At 41.2% G+C, this 19,078-nt stretch overlaps 1 protein-coding gene across 5 annotated transcripts in view; it reads right to left on the bottom strand.

Moving 5' to 3' along the window:
* The window catches only part of PHACTR1 (phosphatase and actin regulator 1), a 310,963-nt gene that overhangs the window by 49,698 nt on the left and 242,187 nt on the right, over positions 1 to 19,078 (bottom strand). For all 5 annotated transcript variants that reach the window (XM_069809108.1, XM_069809106.1, XM_069809110.1 and 2 more), the window contains 3 exons: positions 11,032 to 11,362; positions 2,692 to 2,900; positions 1,024 to 1,180 (listed from right to left, as the gene is read on the bottom strand). In XM_069809108.1, coding sequence (XP_069665209.1) covers positions 1,024 to 1,180; positions 2,692 to 2,900; positions 11,032 to 11,362 — 697 coding nt within the window. The remainder of the gene's footprint in view (positions 1 to 1,023; positions 1,181 to 2,691; positions 2,901 to 11,031; positions 11,363 to 19,078) is intronic.

Here is a 19,078-nt window from a genome sequence, read left to right as displayed (position 1 = left end):
CAGGTCTTGGAGTAGGCTAAGCATGATACAGCACAAACACTTTCAAAGACAGACTGGAAAGATGTGGTTAGTTTATTCCAAAGAGGTGATAAACGAGGCCATGAAAAAAAATTAGATAAAATGCTGAAAGAGGTATTTACCAGGAACTCCTATTCTTCCTATCTCCACAACATGGTAACAGTGTTCCCCCCTTATTCCCCCTACTGAAAAAAAAAAAAAAAAAAAGAAAACAACAAAAAAAAGAAAACACACAAGAAAATTCCCAACAACTGGCTGGTCTTCTCCTTGTGGTTTTCTTAAGAGTCACACTGGAGGGCAACTAACAGCATTCACCAGCTCTGCATACCACCAAGTTGATAACAGTATTAAATTGATCACAGAAATCATGGCTGGAGCATAGGAGGTTCTTAGACATTTCTACCTGACCTCAGTTTACTAATTCTTGAAAGGCATCTCCCACATTAATGGCCATCGCTCTATACCCCATGCAATACAGAAAACCAGAACAGCTGGTGAGTAACAATGTTATGAAGAAGAAAAAGTCTAGACAGAATAAATCTGTCCAACCTGACCCAACAAAAGCAGGTACTGAAGGACGTAAGTATTTTGGATCAGGAAAAGACTCAGCTACTCACAAGAGATGCAGTCAGAAGAGAAAGTTATACCTCTGCCCTTTGGCCAAACTAATAGCCTATCAAATGGCACCTACAGCTACAGTCTAAAATGTTATCAAAGCTAAATATTTCCCAGTGGTGCCCCATAAACAACCAAATCCACATGGTTCATGCTGATACTTAACACAACCAAAGATCCCATAGGATATGCCAGGAAAATGAAATGGGACGTTGTATGGGAAGTTATATTGGAACAGAAATAATGTCTACAGTCTTTTTTTTCCCCCATGGCTTTTCCTCTTGAACACTGCTGAACAAACAGATCTCAAATATTTACAGACTAAGGATAAAAACTGCATCCCACCACATATTTCCAAAAGTAAGAGTTAGAAAAATGTTTGTCTCCTACCTTGTTAACTTTGTCCCAATCTGCTGCCTAAGTTCAAGCCTCTCTTCATCAGTCTGCATGGGGAGGATGTTCTTTTCCTCCAGCTCTCGCTTGGAAGGCCTGTTGCTTAGTTTGATTGCTAAAGAGTCCTTCCTGCAGACTTTCATTGCCAGGGAGCCTGTGGGAGAGAGGAGAGGCTCTGCCAAAAGAGGTGTCATCATTTCATTACAGCATGCAGCAGGCAAAGAAGTACTAGCCAAGGGAGGATACTAGGCTCTCATTTACATTGGTATGGACTGTGGGAAAAGGGGTGTCAATTAACCTCAGGTGCTCAATTAACCTAAATTCATATCATAATAAGGAAAAACTGAATTTGGTAGGTATACAGGAAAAGGAAATTAAAATATTGCTCCACAGAGGGGAGCGGAGAAGGGCTTGTTTCAGAATTGCTAGTAGCATCTGTAGCTTTCTATAGCACAGCGTTTCTGAACCATGTAACGGAATGAATAATTCAACCTCAGAATCTGGGCAGGCAGCAGAGCTACAGCACGTGGAAAGAGACAGGTATCTCTCTCTCTTGCAATGTTATATCAAGACATCCAAGCTAGCACTAGAAGGAATCAAAAGTCAATCAGAACCAGCACAGATCTCTATGTACATTAACTGACGTTGCTTCTCAGGCAGTGACAGTGGCAAAGACACTGTAAAAACCAGTGGCCTTTCACAGCTTAATCTTGCTTTTCTAGGCTTGCATCCAAAGCAGTTTGAGCAGGGAAGACAGACTCAAGGAGACAGAGAGACACGAACCCACGAGAGGTTTTGGGCTTTGGCAGGAGATTGCGAGATAGTGCAGTTCTGCTCTGTTTCTTACTTTAAGAGCAAAGACTGCTTAATTTCGCTTGCAAGGTAAGGGAGGAGTCCGAGGAGATAAAATATGCCTGTTAGAATCTTCTTTGTGTGTGTTTTAAAAAGGGTGTTGTTTGATTGCACTGCTCCCCGTTTTCAGAAGAAAAGAAATTCAAGGATCTGAAACTTTGGCTCGACCTGCAGGACAACAAGCAGTTGTCATACACAAAGTACTGTATCTTGTCTTCACGGGAGAGTCCTATGATGCCACACTGAGGCAGGAGATGGGTTTTCTCAGAGAGGTCAGGAAGGGGCCACAGGTCCTTCTGAGACTGTAACTGTGATATGGCTATCAATTAACCTCTTTTCTTACCTGAGCCCAATTCTCCGATCATGAGACTTAACGATTCTGACATGATTTAATACTTACTACATATAAAAGCTCTGACTGTCTCTTGGTGGCACTTATTTCATCCTCCTGAAGTAACTCTATTGACCTGATCTTGACTTAAGCCAAAACCAGGGCTTCTCTACACCACAGACACTTGGGAAAGTGAATCCAAGTCAATCTGGAGGTGAATTAATACAAGCCCAAACCAGTCATTTGAATTCTGTCTAAGAACTACCCAGACAGGGATTCATGTGGATTAGGGAAATCACTGTAAATTCATACTACTTGTTATTTGGGATTAATTTACCAAGCATCCCCATATAGTCAAGCCCTGAGAGATGCAAAAGCCATGGTCAAGAAAGAAAATTCACAGGCCTTGTGTTTCCTCTGTGCATTGAGAGTTCAGAATAAAAATTAAATAAATGAGAAAGAAAAAATGGAATGAGACTTACTTGTAAATAATGAGTTATCCTCATCTTCCTCTTCCTCTTCCTCCTCTTCCTGTCTTGTGTAGAGGCAGGAAGAATCTTCATAGTCAGTTTCATGAGGCACATTTTCTTTATTGTCATCACATTCAATCACAACAGTTGGCACTTGTCTCATGTCTGGAAGGCCCCCAGGTCCTGTTTTTGTAACACTGTCACCTGTGTGTAAACCAGAGCTGTTGGGAAAGAAAAACAAATAAACTAAAGGAAACAGCTCAATGGAAGGCTGAGTTGCTTCTCTCACTGTATTTAGGAAAGTAGTGATCTTCCATCCCTTTTCGAGAAGAAATGAGGACAGAAAGATCTTCATGACCAGCAAGACATCTAATGGGTTTAAACTGAATACACATTAGATTTAAGGTGCAACACTTGTTCGGGAGAGGTAGGACAGCATGCAGGCAGAAATACTGGCAGGCAGGACTGAGAACTAAAGATCTGTGGCAAATACAGTCCCAAGGCTTAGTGAGAATTGCACCCGCTACTCAGAGAGATAAGCATGTCCTCAGCCTGGTGTCTGTGTGACCTCTCCACTGGTGTGAGGGCAGTAAGGAGAAAATGTGTTGCCTAAATGCAAAAGGTGGACTAAGACAGTGGGAGGAAGGGAAGATATAGATTGTAGAGGAGGACTGTAGAAAAGGAGAAGGAAACCAGGACTTGCACTCCTTGGGCAAGAAGACATTGATTGACTTGAGGGGAAGGCAAGTGCACAACTCTCTGAAGTGCAGGGGACCGAGCATGTGAAACTGGGCTTGGAGAAAAGAGACTTCAGGAGCTGGTGAGAGTAACAAGGGAGGGAGCTAAAACCTGTGACATTTGTTTGCTAATGGCATAGTTACATGTTGTGTGGGCTGCAGCGACGATATCCCTTCTCCTGCCCCGGCTCCTCACGCCAGCCAGGTGCTGGAGATCAATCTGGATTGGAGCTAACATCATATTTCTTCTGTCACATAAAATGTGATTGATCATTTCCTGCAGCTTACTAGGTTAAGACCTGTGATCAGTACTGCCACCATCTAGCTCTGTTTATGTGCTGATTTCAAAACCCTTTACCAAGGAACATATCAATACAAGTAGGGAAACAGGAACATGAGGAGGTGAAGATCAAAGTCAAACTAAAGGTGAAAGGCAAAGTCAGGAACAGAACCAGGTTCCCCAACCCATTTTTATCTAATAGCTCATGTTGCTTTTCCAATGTGAAATGAGAATGAGACACTGGCAGGCAAAAATGATGGCTGCTTAGGTTTATTTGTGAGCCAGCAGAAACTGCCCTGTCTCAAGTCCCAGCTGAGGCAACAGCTGTATGAAAGGTAGGGAACATTTGCCTGTTGGACACCCTCTTTATGTCAAACTCCCACTTTACTTTCCAGAAGAACAGAGGTGTGAAACCAGATGTGCTGGTGTCCTGGTTTCAGCTGGGATAGAGTTAACTGTCTTCCTAGTAGCTGGTACAGTGCTATGTTTTGAGTTCAGTATGTGAAGAATGTTGATAACACTGATGTTTTCAGTTGTTGCTCAGTAGTGTTTAGACTATAGTCAAGGATTTTTCAGCTTCTCATGCCCAGCCAGGGCACAAGAAGTTGGCACAGGACACAACCAGGGCACCTGACCCAAACTGGCCAACGGTGTATTCCATACCATGGGACGTCCCATCTAGTTTAGGAACTGGGAAGTGGGGGGGCAGGGATTCGCCGCTCGGGGACTGGCTGGGTGTCGGTCGGCGGGTGGTGAGCAATTGCCCTGCGCATCATTTGTACATTCCAATCCTTTTATTACTACTGTTGGCATTTCATTAGTGTTATCATTATCATTATTAGTTTCTTCTTTTCTGTTCTATTAAACCGTTCTTATCTCAACCCACGAGTTTTGCTTCTTTTCCCAATTTTCTCCCCCATCCCACTGGATGGGGGGGGAGTGAGTGAGCGGCTGCGTGGTGCTTAGCTGCTGGCTGGGGTTAAACCACGACAGCTGGCTAAGTTGCACTTGAGGCACACAAATTTGGACCTGACCTTACCAAGTGCTGAGTAGCCTCAATTCCCTTGAATATTTTAGCCTGCTCAGAATACCAGAGACATTCTGCATCTTGAAAAAATGTTAATTCTTTTCTTTAAATGATTTTCTACTGAGTCAACTTGAAACATTTCTCTTTCTTCTAACTGTAAAGTTAACATGGACTCTTAAATGGCTGCCAGGTAACATCCCCAAAAGACTTTTAAAAATGTACTTCTGGGTATATAATGCTAGTCCAGAATGTGCTTAGGGATTAAGGAGAAGAAAAGACTTCAGATCCTATAAGCAAACCATACCATGCTGTTGTTATCATCTTCGGCTTCAAAGAAATAATTTTGCAACTTTTACTACTGCAGACTAACCAACAATGAGAGGCATAGCTTTACTGAATGCCCTGAAGAGGGGAACTCCATTTTATTAGCGTAGTCCATGTTTTGTACCACAACGTGAGACAGATTCATGAAGAACTAGCTTGTGAATTTTTGTATTAGACTTCCATGAGTTTGACCCAAAAAATTTTATCCCAGAAGTAGTTTTAAAATTCATCAGCTGAATTCTCCTAATGACACATAAATGCACTACAATCTTTAAAAACTTTCAACTAACTTTTAATTTGTTGATATGCTTTAATAATTTTAGTTTTATGAACTTCATTTTTTAAGTCTGGTTTTTTTGTAACCTATATTTTGTGTAACTCTTTTTAAGAGGAAAGCTAGGAAAATCAAAAGCCTGGAATTAAATTTCCAAGAGAAACTAAAATCCTGTGAAATTCTGTTAACATTGCTAAAAAAAAAAAGAAATAAAAAACTTCCAATGGTGAACACAACCACTGGATCATTCAGTTAATTTTAAAGCACAAGGTCACTAAGTCCCTTCTGGAAGTACAAATGAAAGGAGCTAAAAGAAGTAGTAGTTCAGCATCCAGGACTGTTGGTGCTTCCTTGTTCTGTGAAGGATGTATATAGGTTTCAGATGCACCCTTATAGGTGTGCACACAGGGTAGCAGATATCAAAGTGGTTCACCAATTTAGGTTACCAAGCAGGTATCAGATGGCAACAAGATTTACAAATTACCACAGAGCATCTTGATTTGAACTAGTGATCTAGAAATAGGCAGCTTCTCATCTCATTGTAATTTTTCTGAATCATCCGCTTTCTTGATAATACTACTTTCTATTTTAAGCCCCTCATTTTTCCTGGTGTTTTGCGTTCTTCTTGATTAAAATCAGCCTTTTCCACAGCATTTTGACTAAGTCAGCTGTCTAAGCAAAGCACTTATGAAATACATGCAGTACTGCAGTATACTTAAGAAAGACGAATCAAGGTCACTGGATATTTCCATTGTGTATAAATTCCTCTGGGTCATTAGCAAAAACCCCACATGGTCAGGTGGTCTACACCACAAAATTTTTAGCATTATTTACCAAAAAGCACACTATTGTTTCCAACAGTCCATTTTAAATCAGCTTCGTGTTTTGCAACAAAATTTAGAGAACAAAGCTACAGCTAAGCAAGTACTTGTTTTAAGAAGATAAATGTATCTTAAGACATAGATTTGAATAATTCATAGCTGACTAGTACAAGCACTTGCAATTACTGTTCTGTTATCTTTATGTGATCAAAACAGTAAAAAAGTTACACCATATAGCTTACAATGTTTCTAGTGAGAAAAAATTTTAATGAAAAATCAGAACTTAAGCATATGAGTGACTCATGGCACAGACAAAATCGAAAAGAAAAAAGTGAAATCCCTCCTGTAAAAACTAGTGGGGAAAAAACCGCACGCTTCTCATCTGTCATCCCAGGCTCTTTGATTTTGGAATAAAGAGTTACATTTTTATCAGCATGTTTTCAGATCCACAGTATGCTCTTCTGTACTTATCCGTTAACAAAAATCTAAAAAAACTTCAAACCACTGTATATACATTTCTACAATACAGGCATATGTATGAGAGACAGAGAGAGAAAGCAGAGCTGTAAGTATTAAGTGCTTCTATCCTTAGGCAATGCTAAAGTTTAGACAAAAAGCAATTCTCTTGACAAGTTTTATGGAAGATAAATGTTTTCTGACTCAAATACATTTTATAAGATTTACAAGACACTGGCAGGAATGTCTAATGCATTTCATTTCATAAATCTACAGTCTGAAGCTGAACTGGGTGTCCCAGAGGAACTGGTCTCACACAGTGTCTTGTTGGACACAGTGATTTTTCACTGCTTTGCCACAGATGCACTTCTAGCCCAGAGTGAGATATTGCCACTTAACAGCTCTTTAGTACATACATTGAACAAACCGAGGCCTTCATTCAGCTGCTAGTGTACAAGAGCCCACTGAGTAATTGAAAGTAATTGTGTCTCACCAGACAGACTGGGAACTATATGGGCAAGGCAGAAAATAAGGCTATTTCAGATCAAGAAGCTGCCTCCCTAAGTTAAAATTAAAGATACATTCCAGTGGCACAAGAGGGTTTCTAAAGCTTCTTTTGATGCTGTTCATGACGCACCGCTTTTGGGCATGGTCTTTCTTCTCAAATTTATTTCAGGTAGTAGGATGAAACCTTCTGCAGATTTTGGTGGCATGGAGCTTTCAGATTTTCACCAACTCTTAAAATGCATTCTGAAATGGTAAAAAATGATCCCCGAATCTAGAGTTTTACTTATGCTTGACACATACCCTTTGGGCTGAAGGGGAAAGTAATTTGCAGTAGGGCACAAACTGGCAACAGAGGTTGCAGAAGAAAGGTTACGTGGAAATTACACTCTTCTGTTTCAACTTAACCTATCATAAAGCCGGTAATTTATCAGGGAAAATAGAGGCAAACTGGCAGCACAAATGACATGTCATAATAGTCATACTAAGACAAGGGACAGATTGCCCTTCTGAGAATAGGTTATGAATAGATGTTACGAGTACCAGAAAATGTTTGCAATCAAAAGTGTTAAGTGTGCAAATGAACTTAATGTTCCATAATGTCTGTAATAAAACTGAATAAAAAAATCCAGGAATTAACTGCCATTTTAAGTCCTAAGAACAACTGGGACTTGAATAGCTATTACACACTTTTAATGTACCTTAAGACATTAACTTATTAATATGCAATACATCTAGGTGAGGCAGTAACATGCAACCACTCCTGCAGAGGGGAAAATAGAGGTAGAGAAACTCAGTAGCTTTCTCAAGGTCAAAGACAGCAAAATGACTTCTGGCTTCCAGGCTGGTACAGAGGGACAGCTCATTTTTCTCAGCAAGCTTCTGGCTCATTGGCGAAGCACTGATTTCAAGTTATCAGTCTTCAGATTTTGTTAAGACTACCTGAATTCCAGAGACCTCATCTGTGAAAGCAAAAAATCCAGATTGCTAGAGGAAGAGGATGTTTTAATCTTTCATTCTTTGTTCTTCCACACTCACAGTCCTGATGGAGAAGAGTTGTGAGGTCTAAGAAAAGCTTACTGGGCAAAATGTGGAATTGATACAAACTGGTTATAGATTCAGTGAATATCAATGGAGTTTAACAGACTTGAGGAGCTTCCACTGCACCAAGACCAAAGAAACTAGACAAAGAGAAGTGGGAAAAAAAAAAAAAAAATCTTGAAGGAAAAAAAAAGAAAACATTGAGAGCAGAAAACTGATCTGCACTTGTCTACATGATCCTCCCTTATTAAAAACAAAATACTATTGCAAATAATCCCCCAAATTGCCAGACTTGGCAGCATTATTACTGCAGCATCACGGCAATTATTCAACAAAGCTGTAGGATTCTTTCGACATAAAGACTGAGATCAGCAAAAATAAATGCTGCCAATGAACTTAGCATTCCCCAGAAGGTGCCTCAGAGACTTGTCAGGTTCTCTCAACTCCTCAAGATTATTGACCCAACAGCAGTGACCCAGTACATTGTTATCTTGGAAGGAACAGTAAAGCTCAGGATGTCACTGCATATCCTATGCATGCAACAGATGTGAGCACACTACCAAATTTTAAATAAAGGAAAGCAGCTCTAGGATCTTTGCAGTTTTAACAGGCCCTTAAGACTTCTGGGCTGAAGTGTCCAATGACAAATACTGCAGTATGATTTCCATTGGGTTTAATCCAGATTTTATACAATTAAGGGAAAAGAACTACTGTCAAAAATACTAGAAAACAGTGTCTTTTGGTGCAAATAATCCTCTCCCAAGTTAAATACATATAATTTAAAAATCTGCAAAAATATTCAAGAAAAGTTAGTAAATTTACTACGATTACAATATAGCTTGAAAAAGCAATTTAAGAGTTTAATAGCAAGTGTCAGCTCCACAGACCTGTAAATACTTTGAAATACTTTTACCTCTAAATACTATGAAAATAACAATCGCTGTTGCAGAGGAAACAGTCATCACCTGTTTTCTCTCTTGTGAATGCAAAAGTTACTGATTTGACAAGGAGAATAACTAAAGTATTCAATACTTTATTTCGTGATTGAAATAATAGTTAATCAACGCAAAAAAGCTATGAAAAATCAACCATCTGCAATATCACGAACTAGGATTCATTTTCATTTTAAATGTGAAATATCAGTGCCACAACCTTTTCTTATTTTCTTCTGCAAGGGAGGCAACTGCTTCGTATTAGGAAATGAATCCTTGCTTATTCAGTTTTTAACAAGCAGCAGAGCTTCAGCTTCAAATTAATTGTTAAAACCAAACAGCATCACCTTCATTAAAACAGTTAAACATATTTGTAGACATAAACATGATGGATGCCTAGAAATTGGAGCATTCATTGCTGTGGGGCAACAGATGCCACAATGAAGTCATATTCTCAGAGATGTCACTGGGCTCAGGACAACGAGGTGCCTTCTGCACGCAGTGTGAGCCAGACAGTAAGACATCCAACCTATGACGGGGATGGCATAGGCAGGGCAGTCCCAAAGGAGCCTTTGGGAGACACCAGCTACTCTCTGTGCTTGGTGCACCAAGCTTTGGGATGATGCAGGTGCATCTGACCAGCCCTGCCGGCAATGTAAGAGGTAAGTGGGTAGTCACTGGGCACAAGGGGGAATGTGGACGCTCTTTCCAATCCTACCGCTACAGCCCTTTTACTGATGGGAATAAGAATCTCCCTCATAGCCCTAGCAGTTTTTCCCCAGCAGACAATTCCCCCATGCTGCAGAAACATTAGCCCCCCTGACATGACCACAGAGGTCTCACTATCCTGGTACTAAAATAAGCTGGCAGTATGGGACAGTCTCTGGTCCCCTGACTGTTTTTCATGCACTAAGGAGAATATGCCATCTCTAGTCGAATTATATTCAACTATGCAATATAAAGAAGGTAACACTATCACAAAGAGGTATTGGGGCAAATCATTAAGCCTTTTGTCTGTTAGACCAAGTATTTTAGCTTCCTATCTAACAGAAGGATGGTCTGCTACTCCTAGAACAAGCTGGCTACAAAGCTGCCCTTGGTACTAAATAGAACATGTCATTTTTTGGACTAACTTCCCTATTCTGGGACTTGCTCAATTTTCTTCTACAAGACAAAATAAATTTTCCAAAGCTTGCTGATCTAGCAGTCTATGAGGACAGCTTGCATTCATACAACATGCTTCACTTACTCAAGACTATTTGGAGCAGCATTCAGAGATAGAAGTGACAGTAATGAAAAACAGCCCCAAGGTGGGTAATGGACTTCTCATCAAATGTACTACCTTCCTCCAGATGCAAAAGGCCAAGAAGTCTGCTGCAGAATAGGTTAAATACCTATTTTAAGATCAAACATATTATTTAATTTAAATTAATTGAAATAGTTTAAATAGTTTATTAAAACCGCTCTGAGTGACTTGCAGGAAGTCCTCATAGGTTGTTTCAAGCTAACTGGTAATACTAATCAGATGTCCTGGTTGAGTGGCACATTTTGTTTTTATTGCTCTTTTCTGAATCTTCCACCTCCTTTCCTTGCTTTTGGCAATCCTCCACATAACCAGAGCTCTGCAGTTATGCACTCTGCAGTACATATTGCAAGCCAGGTATGTCCTATTAAAATCTTCTTCACTGGCTGTATTATCTACTTCCTTGATCAGGACAATAGAGTTCAGGAAATTTGGTCTTTTTCTCCTTTCTGCCACAAACTTGTCAAACAAGCCTGGAAAGGCTCTTTCCCTGTCTCTGTTTCTCCAGCAATGACTCTGCCCTGAAGTTGGTAGACCCAGAGGAGAAGCCTCATTTCAAGTACTATCAACATAACTCAAGTGGTGATATTGATATTGAAGTCAGCAGGAAACAGTGCATGCCAATATGTAATTTTAAAAGTTGGATCCATTACCTTTCTAGCCTTTGCATGGTCATGGCTAGCGTTTTGTTCAGTTCCTCTATCATCCGGCACCCTGAAGGGTGAATGGGCAACGTGCTGGACCCCGAAGGCAGGTGCTGGCTGTGGCTGCCGTACTGGAGCTGGTGCTGGTGAGCTGCTAACTGGGATGGCAAGACAGTGTGATGGTGCTGCGTCAAAGGCTGCTGGGAGCTCTTCTGCGTGGAATAGGATGAGAGAGAGAGGTCTGGCCCCCCTAAAGGCATGCAAATCATGACTTTCTTTGGAGGTAGTGGAGGTGACAGTTTAACTGGCATACAAGGCAGTTTCACAGGAGCGCCAGGATCTAAAACAGAAGAAAGAGAGGCCCTGGTGTTAATTTTCATGTCAGTAAGACGGAGATCAGAGTATCTGCCTGGGCAAGCAGGTACTAAGGTTGCTAGTCAACACAGGAGTGTGCACCCCTTCCCTGCTGCAACAGACAACTCTGTATAGCGTGTGCTCAGCACAGTCTTCAGAGAAAATACTGTTGTTTTGCAGCACTTCCAAGTCTCGCAAAAAACATCCCAGGGCTGTGCATGCCCCTTAATAAACACATGAAGCAATGCTTAACAAGGCTCGTGGCACACTTTGATGCTTTAAAGCTCTAATCCTCCAAAACAGCCCTGTGAGGTAAGCACAATGTCTCCTGCTCAACAGGCACGCAAATAGGGGGAGAGCAATTTGGTGTATGAAGTTACAGGATGACTCACCACCATCACTGCTGGAGCAAAAGCTCAGGGATTCCTGATCCTTCTCAGCCACTGCAGTGCAATTACTACAAGTCACATTTCTTACGGCCTTGTAATGTGCAAAACATCTTGTGTTAAAAATTACATTACAGGGCAAGACAGAAAAGAAATAGGGTTTGAATACTAAACAGGAGTCATTTGGAAAAACAAAAGGTACAGGAAGAAAAAATGATAAAGGGCAGAAGATTGTTAGGATTAATGTATTCTTTTACAGAAGACTTGGCAGGCACTTTTCTTTGGACTCATGCACTGCATTTTAACCTTTTTAACTCTAGGCATGTTCACTGAATCACATAGTTGACCTGCCAGGCAAAGACTCCCTTGATGTCCATGAGAAATCAATGAGAAGTTCACAAGCAAACCTCTCTACCAGGACTCAACTGCAGGATGGAGATTTTTGGAGTTGCAAGGTGAAATGTTTTCAGAAGGGACAAAAAGTAATGAGAGGGCCTGTAGTTCCCAAGATGGGTGTGGGAAATAGTCACAATGTATGCTAAGAGCAAAAAGGAGAGCAAATATATATGCTGTGAGCTGCAATTGTGAGTTCGTGTTTAGGAGGAAGGCCAGGCCCTTTCCAGCCTGGAGTACCACAGACTCTGCATTTGGCTCTGCAGTGCAGCTCTGTGGGCAAGGCTTGCATGATCTTTGGCCTCTTTTTGCTTCAGTCCACTCTTCTTGCTGTAACATTGGAAGGGAATTGAAGGGCCAGAATCAGTAAGATGTTCTCCAGGTTTCAAAGGTCATTACCCTCCTGCGCAGTACCAGGTTTCTGAAGTCCTTTTCCAGATTTTTTTTTTTAGTATTAACTATCCTTCCCCTTGCCCCCTTTATTCTTTCCTCCCTCCTGACCTATTCTGCTTGTACTAGTATCCGCATCTAATAGCCAGGGTGCACAAGGTTGATACTAGGACTTCCAAGCACTAACACTTCTTGAAAATGATTAAGGATAGTAATCTGGAAAAAGACCATGCATGGAGCCAAGCTCAGATATGTCATTAGACTTTTTTTTAGTGGTAGTCATAGCTTCATTGCATCCACAGTATCCACCTGATATTAGTGGTTTTACTATGCTAGGAACAACACACTAACAATAAGTCTTCCCTTTCTTCAAAGGGCTTATAAGCTAATGACATAGGAGAGGCAAAGGGTGTGCACAGATGACAGAGGCATGGAGAGAAAGTGATCTTTCCATGTTGCAGAGTGGGAGAGTTGAAGAGAGCAGAATCCAGGTCTTTTGGCTTTCAATGCAATATCATATCCACTTGACATGGTGTCTCTTGAGGGCAAAATTCTTCTGATGGCTCCACCAAGGCTGAAATCTAACTCATGGGATTGCTGAAGTACAGGGCACTGCCTTCTCCTCTAAAGCAGATTGCCTTGTGTACAGTAGAAAAAGTCGACTTTCAGGATTTTCTATTCAAGCACAGGAAGGTCTCCAAGTTACTCTGTTTTTCTTACATACATGCTATCTGTATATATTTCCTCTTTATATCCTGCATAAAAGAACACACTTCTTCAATAAAAGGTAAATAACAGAAAGCATAAAGAGTAAATTGTATAGAGCCCTGAGAATAAGGCTCCTATGGGATTTGTAGTAACAAAGTGTTTTCATACATTTGTGCTCCAGGCAATTTCACTTCTAGAGCTGGTCCTGAATTACAAAGACTACACTGAGATCTGCACTTCCATTTTGAAAAGGGCAGGTTTGACTGTTGGTTTTAGATCCTTTTCTGCTGCGTTGCAATTAAAGCCTTCATCTGACAAGTGCCTGTGCCTGGATGTCCCATCACTCTGTGTATGATGCAGGGGAGTCATCCTTAATAGTGAATTCAAAGAGATCCCAGTGGCAGGCATCTCTTGCTTCCGACAAAAGAATAGCTGGAAGTATCAGCTCGGTTTGCTGCCTTCTGTAACCCTGAAGATTAGAGCAATATTTTATGTTGGGAGTGAGTATAACATGACAAATGGTTCAGGTATAAAGCAAACGAATCCTTCCATCTTTCTTCTAAAATATAGTGAAAATTTCCTTTCTCATGCAAGCATTCATGCAGTAGAATTGTGACACAGGCACCACAGCTTTGGAGTTGCACAGGAAAACAAGCCTAGGTTAATTATCCTGAGTAACCATGTACTCCATCATGAATAGATGTGCATACTCTGGTATCCACTCTTCACAACAAAGGTATGGACCTTTAGTTTCCACTTAAATTTAGAGAAATCCTTCACACCAACACGTTTTCAGTGGTATCAGTGCTGGGTGACTCCACTGGACACCTGTGAAAAGTCTTGTCCATCATTTTTAATGTAAGGCTTTATTCAGACCAACTGTGTTTCACCCAAGTTCTTGAGTCTGTCTGAATATGGCCCTAATACCTAAATAGAGCCTTGAAAATGAACCAGAGGCATTAAATCTACTTGTCTGCCCTTCACCGTCAGGAGAATTCTACTTGTCTGTTAAAAAAAAAAAAAAAAAAGGCTAAAAGGAGAATGACTGCAATGGGAAGAGAGTTCGATCCATTCACTTGGAAACATAACAGTATGTCTTCACTGACATCAGAAACGGAGACCTTGTACTCCAAGTTCTATTGCGTGGTCAGATCAGTGAGTGTGCTGAACAAATAGGGCCTTGCTCAAATCCATGGGCTCCAGGCACGCTGTTGGAAACTGCGCTACCATCATCTGGAGTAAAGGAGGGAACAACTTCTCCCTGCGTCTAAGAGATGACAGCGTTTTGCAGTTCTTTCCTCTGTTTGTTTTAATTTCACAATCTATGTGATTTATGAACCAGGGGTGGAAACAGTTATTGTCTCCAGCATGGAATATCCATCAGACACGGACATCTGTAGATGAATAAGAAGCTAGACAGGGGAAATATGAACAAGGAATCTGTGGTGTCTTCTCAGTGGAACATTACCAGAGTCTTAAATCATTGCACAAAGCACTTGTGTGACAGAAAAGAAGCAAACTGTGTAAAGCCAGGTGTGCAAGTCTGATTAATCTCTTTTAGCTGAGGTTCTTCATGCTCAAGAGAATAATGAGCAATTCTGCAAGATGTCGGTTCCCAGTGGGGTTGTGACCACTCAGCACTGTGCTTGGTTAAGTAATAACTGCCAGAATTGATGAAAAAGATGTTAGACATCAACCTTCCCGCTGCTGATGACAATAAATTACTTAAAGGATAGCTGTGGTTGACACAATATTTGCTGCACATCAGACCTTTGACAAGCAGGTCAGCCCTTACGCCTTCCATATAGATCATTTGCTAATACCTATAGTTAACTGCATTTCCTTTTGGGTTTTCAGGAGATCAATAAAAACACTTTTATTCACTGCGCAGAAGGTTTGCTCATGTATGGTTCTTCTGATGTGTTTGTGGTACACTGGAGCTGTACACCAAGTACCCCAAGTGTGATGCTTCCTAGCCACTGAACGTGGTTGGAGAGTTGGTTGGCATATATTGCAGATACAACTGTTGCAGATAGGGCCCTAGAAGTTCTGGATGTAGGGCAACAAATGTTGCTCCAGCAAGGCTGGTAGAAAAGCTCAATAAAATCTTCAAATTCTGCCCCAGCACAACTACTGCATGGAGAAAGAGGGTGTGCCTGGGAATCTTGGGCTTGTGGCAGATCTGGCTGTGTTTGCTATCCTGCCAGTGGCAGAAACGCTTTCTTGACTCCTTGTGATGCCAAACAAGAGCCAGCATGGTACTGTGACAGCATGGAAGGCCAACAGCCTCCTGCGTTGTATGAGAAGCACAGCCAGGAGATCAAAGGATTATTCCCCTTCTATGAAGCACTCCTTAGACTGCAACTAGATTACTGTGCCAAGCTTAGGACCCCCCAGGAAAGACATCAGAAACTGAGAATGAGTTGAGCAGAGGGCCACTGCAATGGTTGAGGGCTGGAGCACCTGACCTGCAAGGAGAAGCTGAGGGACTGAGGCTTGTTCAGCTTGGAGAAAAGATAGCTTGTGGGGGCAACACCTAACAGCAGCCCTCCAGTACCTATGAAGAAGTTATCAATAAGTGGAGCCAGGCTCTTCACAGTGGTGCATGGTGGGAAGAGGACAGGGGGCAAAAACTGAAACGAAAGAGGTTCAAGACTGGATAATAAGAAAATGTTTTCCCCCATGAGAAGAGCCAAACAGTGGAACAGGTGTGCCCAGATAGGTTGTGCAGCTGGCACCCTTTGAGGTTTTCAAGACCCAGATGGACAAAGCCCTGAACAACCTGGTCTGATCCCATAACTGGCCCTGCTTTGAGCAGGAGGTTGCACTAGAGACTTGCTGAGGTTCCTTCCCACCTGAAAGACCTTATACGGTGACTTTTACTGTACTACATACAACTACAACTAATACAACTCGTCATCAAGTTAAAAAGTTACTCTTTAAATTCCATACAAGTAATTAATTCTGTAAAGTAATGTGCAAAATAAAATGTGCAAAAACCAGCGTGGCCTGTTGAGGGACCTCCATAGTGGAAATGAGGTGATGTGCCTGATATTTGCTGGTAGCATTTGGACAAGTAGCTTTTACTTTTTCAGGTCTTCTCTCCAGCAATCACTTGTGCCTGAACAGCGGGAGTCTCTTGTCTTGTTTCAATGAGTTTTTTGAGCAGATTCATAAAGACAAGTTAAAAACTGTTCTCAAAGATTTGCCATGCATCTCCTGCTGACTACAGCAAGATCTGCAGCCATGTCTTCAGGCAAGATTGTGAGACAGAAATTCTGTGCTGTTCTTTTGCATCACATATGCATCCAAGGTTCAAGTTGACTTTGGAGAACACAAGCAAAGCATATTTAGCCTAAAGGTTGAAAAGCACAGCTCTGCATGAATTCCTGTGCAGATCCTTGAAGAGGGTTTCAAAGACAAGAAGATTTCCCAATGCCTGTATGTGCTAGGTACTCCCTCCAGGTAGCTGCAGGCAGAGGAAGTACAGAAAGAGCAACTGCATCAGAGTCCAGTTTCCCATGAGAACCTGGGGGTGCTGGTGAAGGAGGGCTGCTTTTGCTCTGCTGCTTCTCCCTCCAGCACACAGTGAAAAGAGAATTGTCCATTGCCCCCACATGAATGTAACCTGTCTTCATGAATGTAGCCTGCCAGAGCAGGCAGCAGGAGGTAACATCACAGAGGAAGAAGCTTGTGGGTAACGTCTTGGGCTCATCTACAGAGGAGCCTTCTGAGACACATGTGACTGCTGCTTTTTAAAATACTGCAGAGAGTATTTATTGGATAAACTGTAGTTGTAAATACTTTTATAATGCTGTAACTAACAACCAGCTGTGTTGTGGCAATGCAGCAGGACACCAGGCATCCATGTTCTCAAACCTCATGCTTGGGTTGTCTGCGTTATCAGAAGTAACTTTTGGGGTCTTGTAACATTTCCCACCCTGTTAAATGTTTGCCTCTAATTATTAATTAGTTCTTACTCTACAGAGACGTAACTAGAAAGCACAATCTCAGAACTAAAAATATGCTATGCCTCTCCTCAAAATCTTGAATGAAGAAAGCAAGAGAATGCAAAAAGTTTTTCAAAGCCTAAATACAATAGCTAAGTGGCCAGATATGACCAAGGCTACACCCTACTGTACTATTAGGTTAAATTTGGGCTCAAATATACTCAGGTGTTGCTGAGATCCCAGCTTACTGGCATATATTTTGTTCTCTGGTGTTGTAGGGGATTTTATGGGTTACTGGTGATTCAGTTGTTTGAATGGAAAATATCTAATTAATTTCAGAAAACATTATCTGTGCTGATGAGAAGTAACTGCTCAATGAATCAATATCAAAATGAGCTTTACACCACTGGGGTATGTTGTCTATCAAATCAGATATGACCAGTCTTCTTGTCACTTTTGGCCATTAAAGATTTTATGATAATTGGGGGACTTCACCCCAGCAGTCCAATTAAATTTGGTCCCAGGTGATTATTTCAGGTCCTCCTACATTTTCAACGAAGAGGGCTGCAAGTTTTGTCCTAAATGCCTGGGTTCTGCATGTGGATATTGGAGAATTAAAATGATGAAAGAAATTCTGTCCATGAATGTTGTCTAAAAATAATCATACCTGAAAACCAGTAGAAGTCACCAGAAGGTGACTGGCCAACAGGAAATGCAGAGTAGTGAAACAATGATATCAAAACAGTTAAGGATCATGTTTGTCTCCTAGGGTTGCCTGTCTTCTAGGGCTACATGGGCACTTCCACACCCAGTGCTGTGATAGGGATGTTCCCTGTGGAGGCAGCGTCATCAAGAGCATGGGAGATGACGTGAGGCAAAGCATGAAGCTTCTTCTGCAGCAGCAGTGGCACCACTCCCAGTGGCTGCTCTGCAGTCTGCTCTTGGCTCTGTCCCCGTTCCTGTACTGTCCCGTCCCCACAGTACCTCAGCCTTGAGAAGAAACATGCCAAGGTTGTGTGATTTATATTTGATACAGGCAATTCTCTCTTCCTGTCACCTTTAAAAAGGATTTTTTCTTTTCATTCTCCCCAATTAAATGTGCTCTTACATGTTTATTTTAGGCCTGCTCTTTTATGTGTGTTTCTTATCGAGGGAAAGGCCAATCTTTGTCTTGGCACAGGCAGATAGATGTTTGAGATGGTTCACTAATGCTTTCAGAGATGAGGAATGTTTCTTTTCCACTTCTAAAACCTATATTAAGTGCTTTGCCAAACGCTGCAAGTCAGTCTTCATGCCTTTATTGAAGAACTTTGGGATAAGTTCACAGCAAGAAGGTGGTCAGACTCAAAGGAAGCTTTTCTTTCCTCAAGTTTTGTATTTAAAATATTGTTCTTTTTTTTTTTTTTGCTGCTGACAGCTGTAGTGATTTTATAATATATGTTTGTATAAAACATGTTCTATTAAATAAATATACATATGTACACATACCCATACATTTATCTTGAGAGAAGTTAAGAGGTGCTTCTGCATTTTCAGATGTGTACCTGAACCCTTTACAAGATCAAATCTCCCCTTGCAGTCTTCTTGAACAGAGCTACCAGACCATTAAACCACTGTCACTCTCCATTAGCCATGCCCAGTATGTCTTAATTTGTCCTTCAACCTTCTCACAAATCTAGTAGAAAAATGGGTATGAAAAAAGAACAGAAAAGTCTTCACCTCAAATGCCAGAATTCAGATTTTACTCGTTTTCTCACACACAAGCTGAGGATGTCTCTGGAGTAATTAGTAAAAGAATAGCGTTAATTCTGCTTCTCACTGATGAGGGTGCTTCATTAGGATTGATTGCTCATTTCCAAAGATTATACATGGCTA

The sequence above is a fragment of the Haliaeetus albicilla genome, chromosome 21 (assembly GCF_947461875.1).
Source record: "Haliaeetus albicilla chromosome 21, bHalAlb1.1, whole genome shotgun sequence".
NCBI lineage: Eukaryota > Metazoa > Chordata > Aves > Accipitriformes > Accipitridae > Haliaeetus > Haliaeetus albicilla.
The sequence above is the reverse complement of the archived record's forward strand: the minus strand, read 5'-3'. Positions and strand labels throughout refer to the sequence as shown.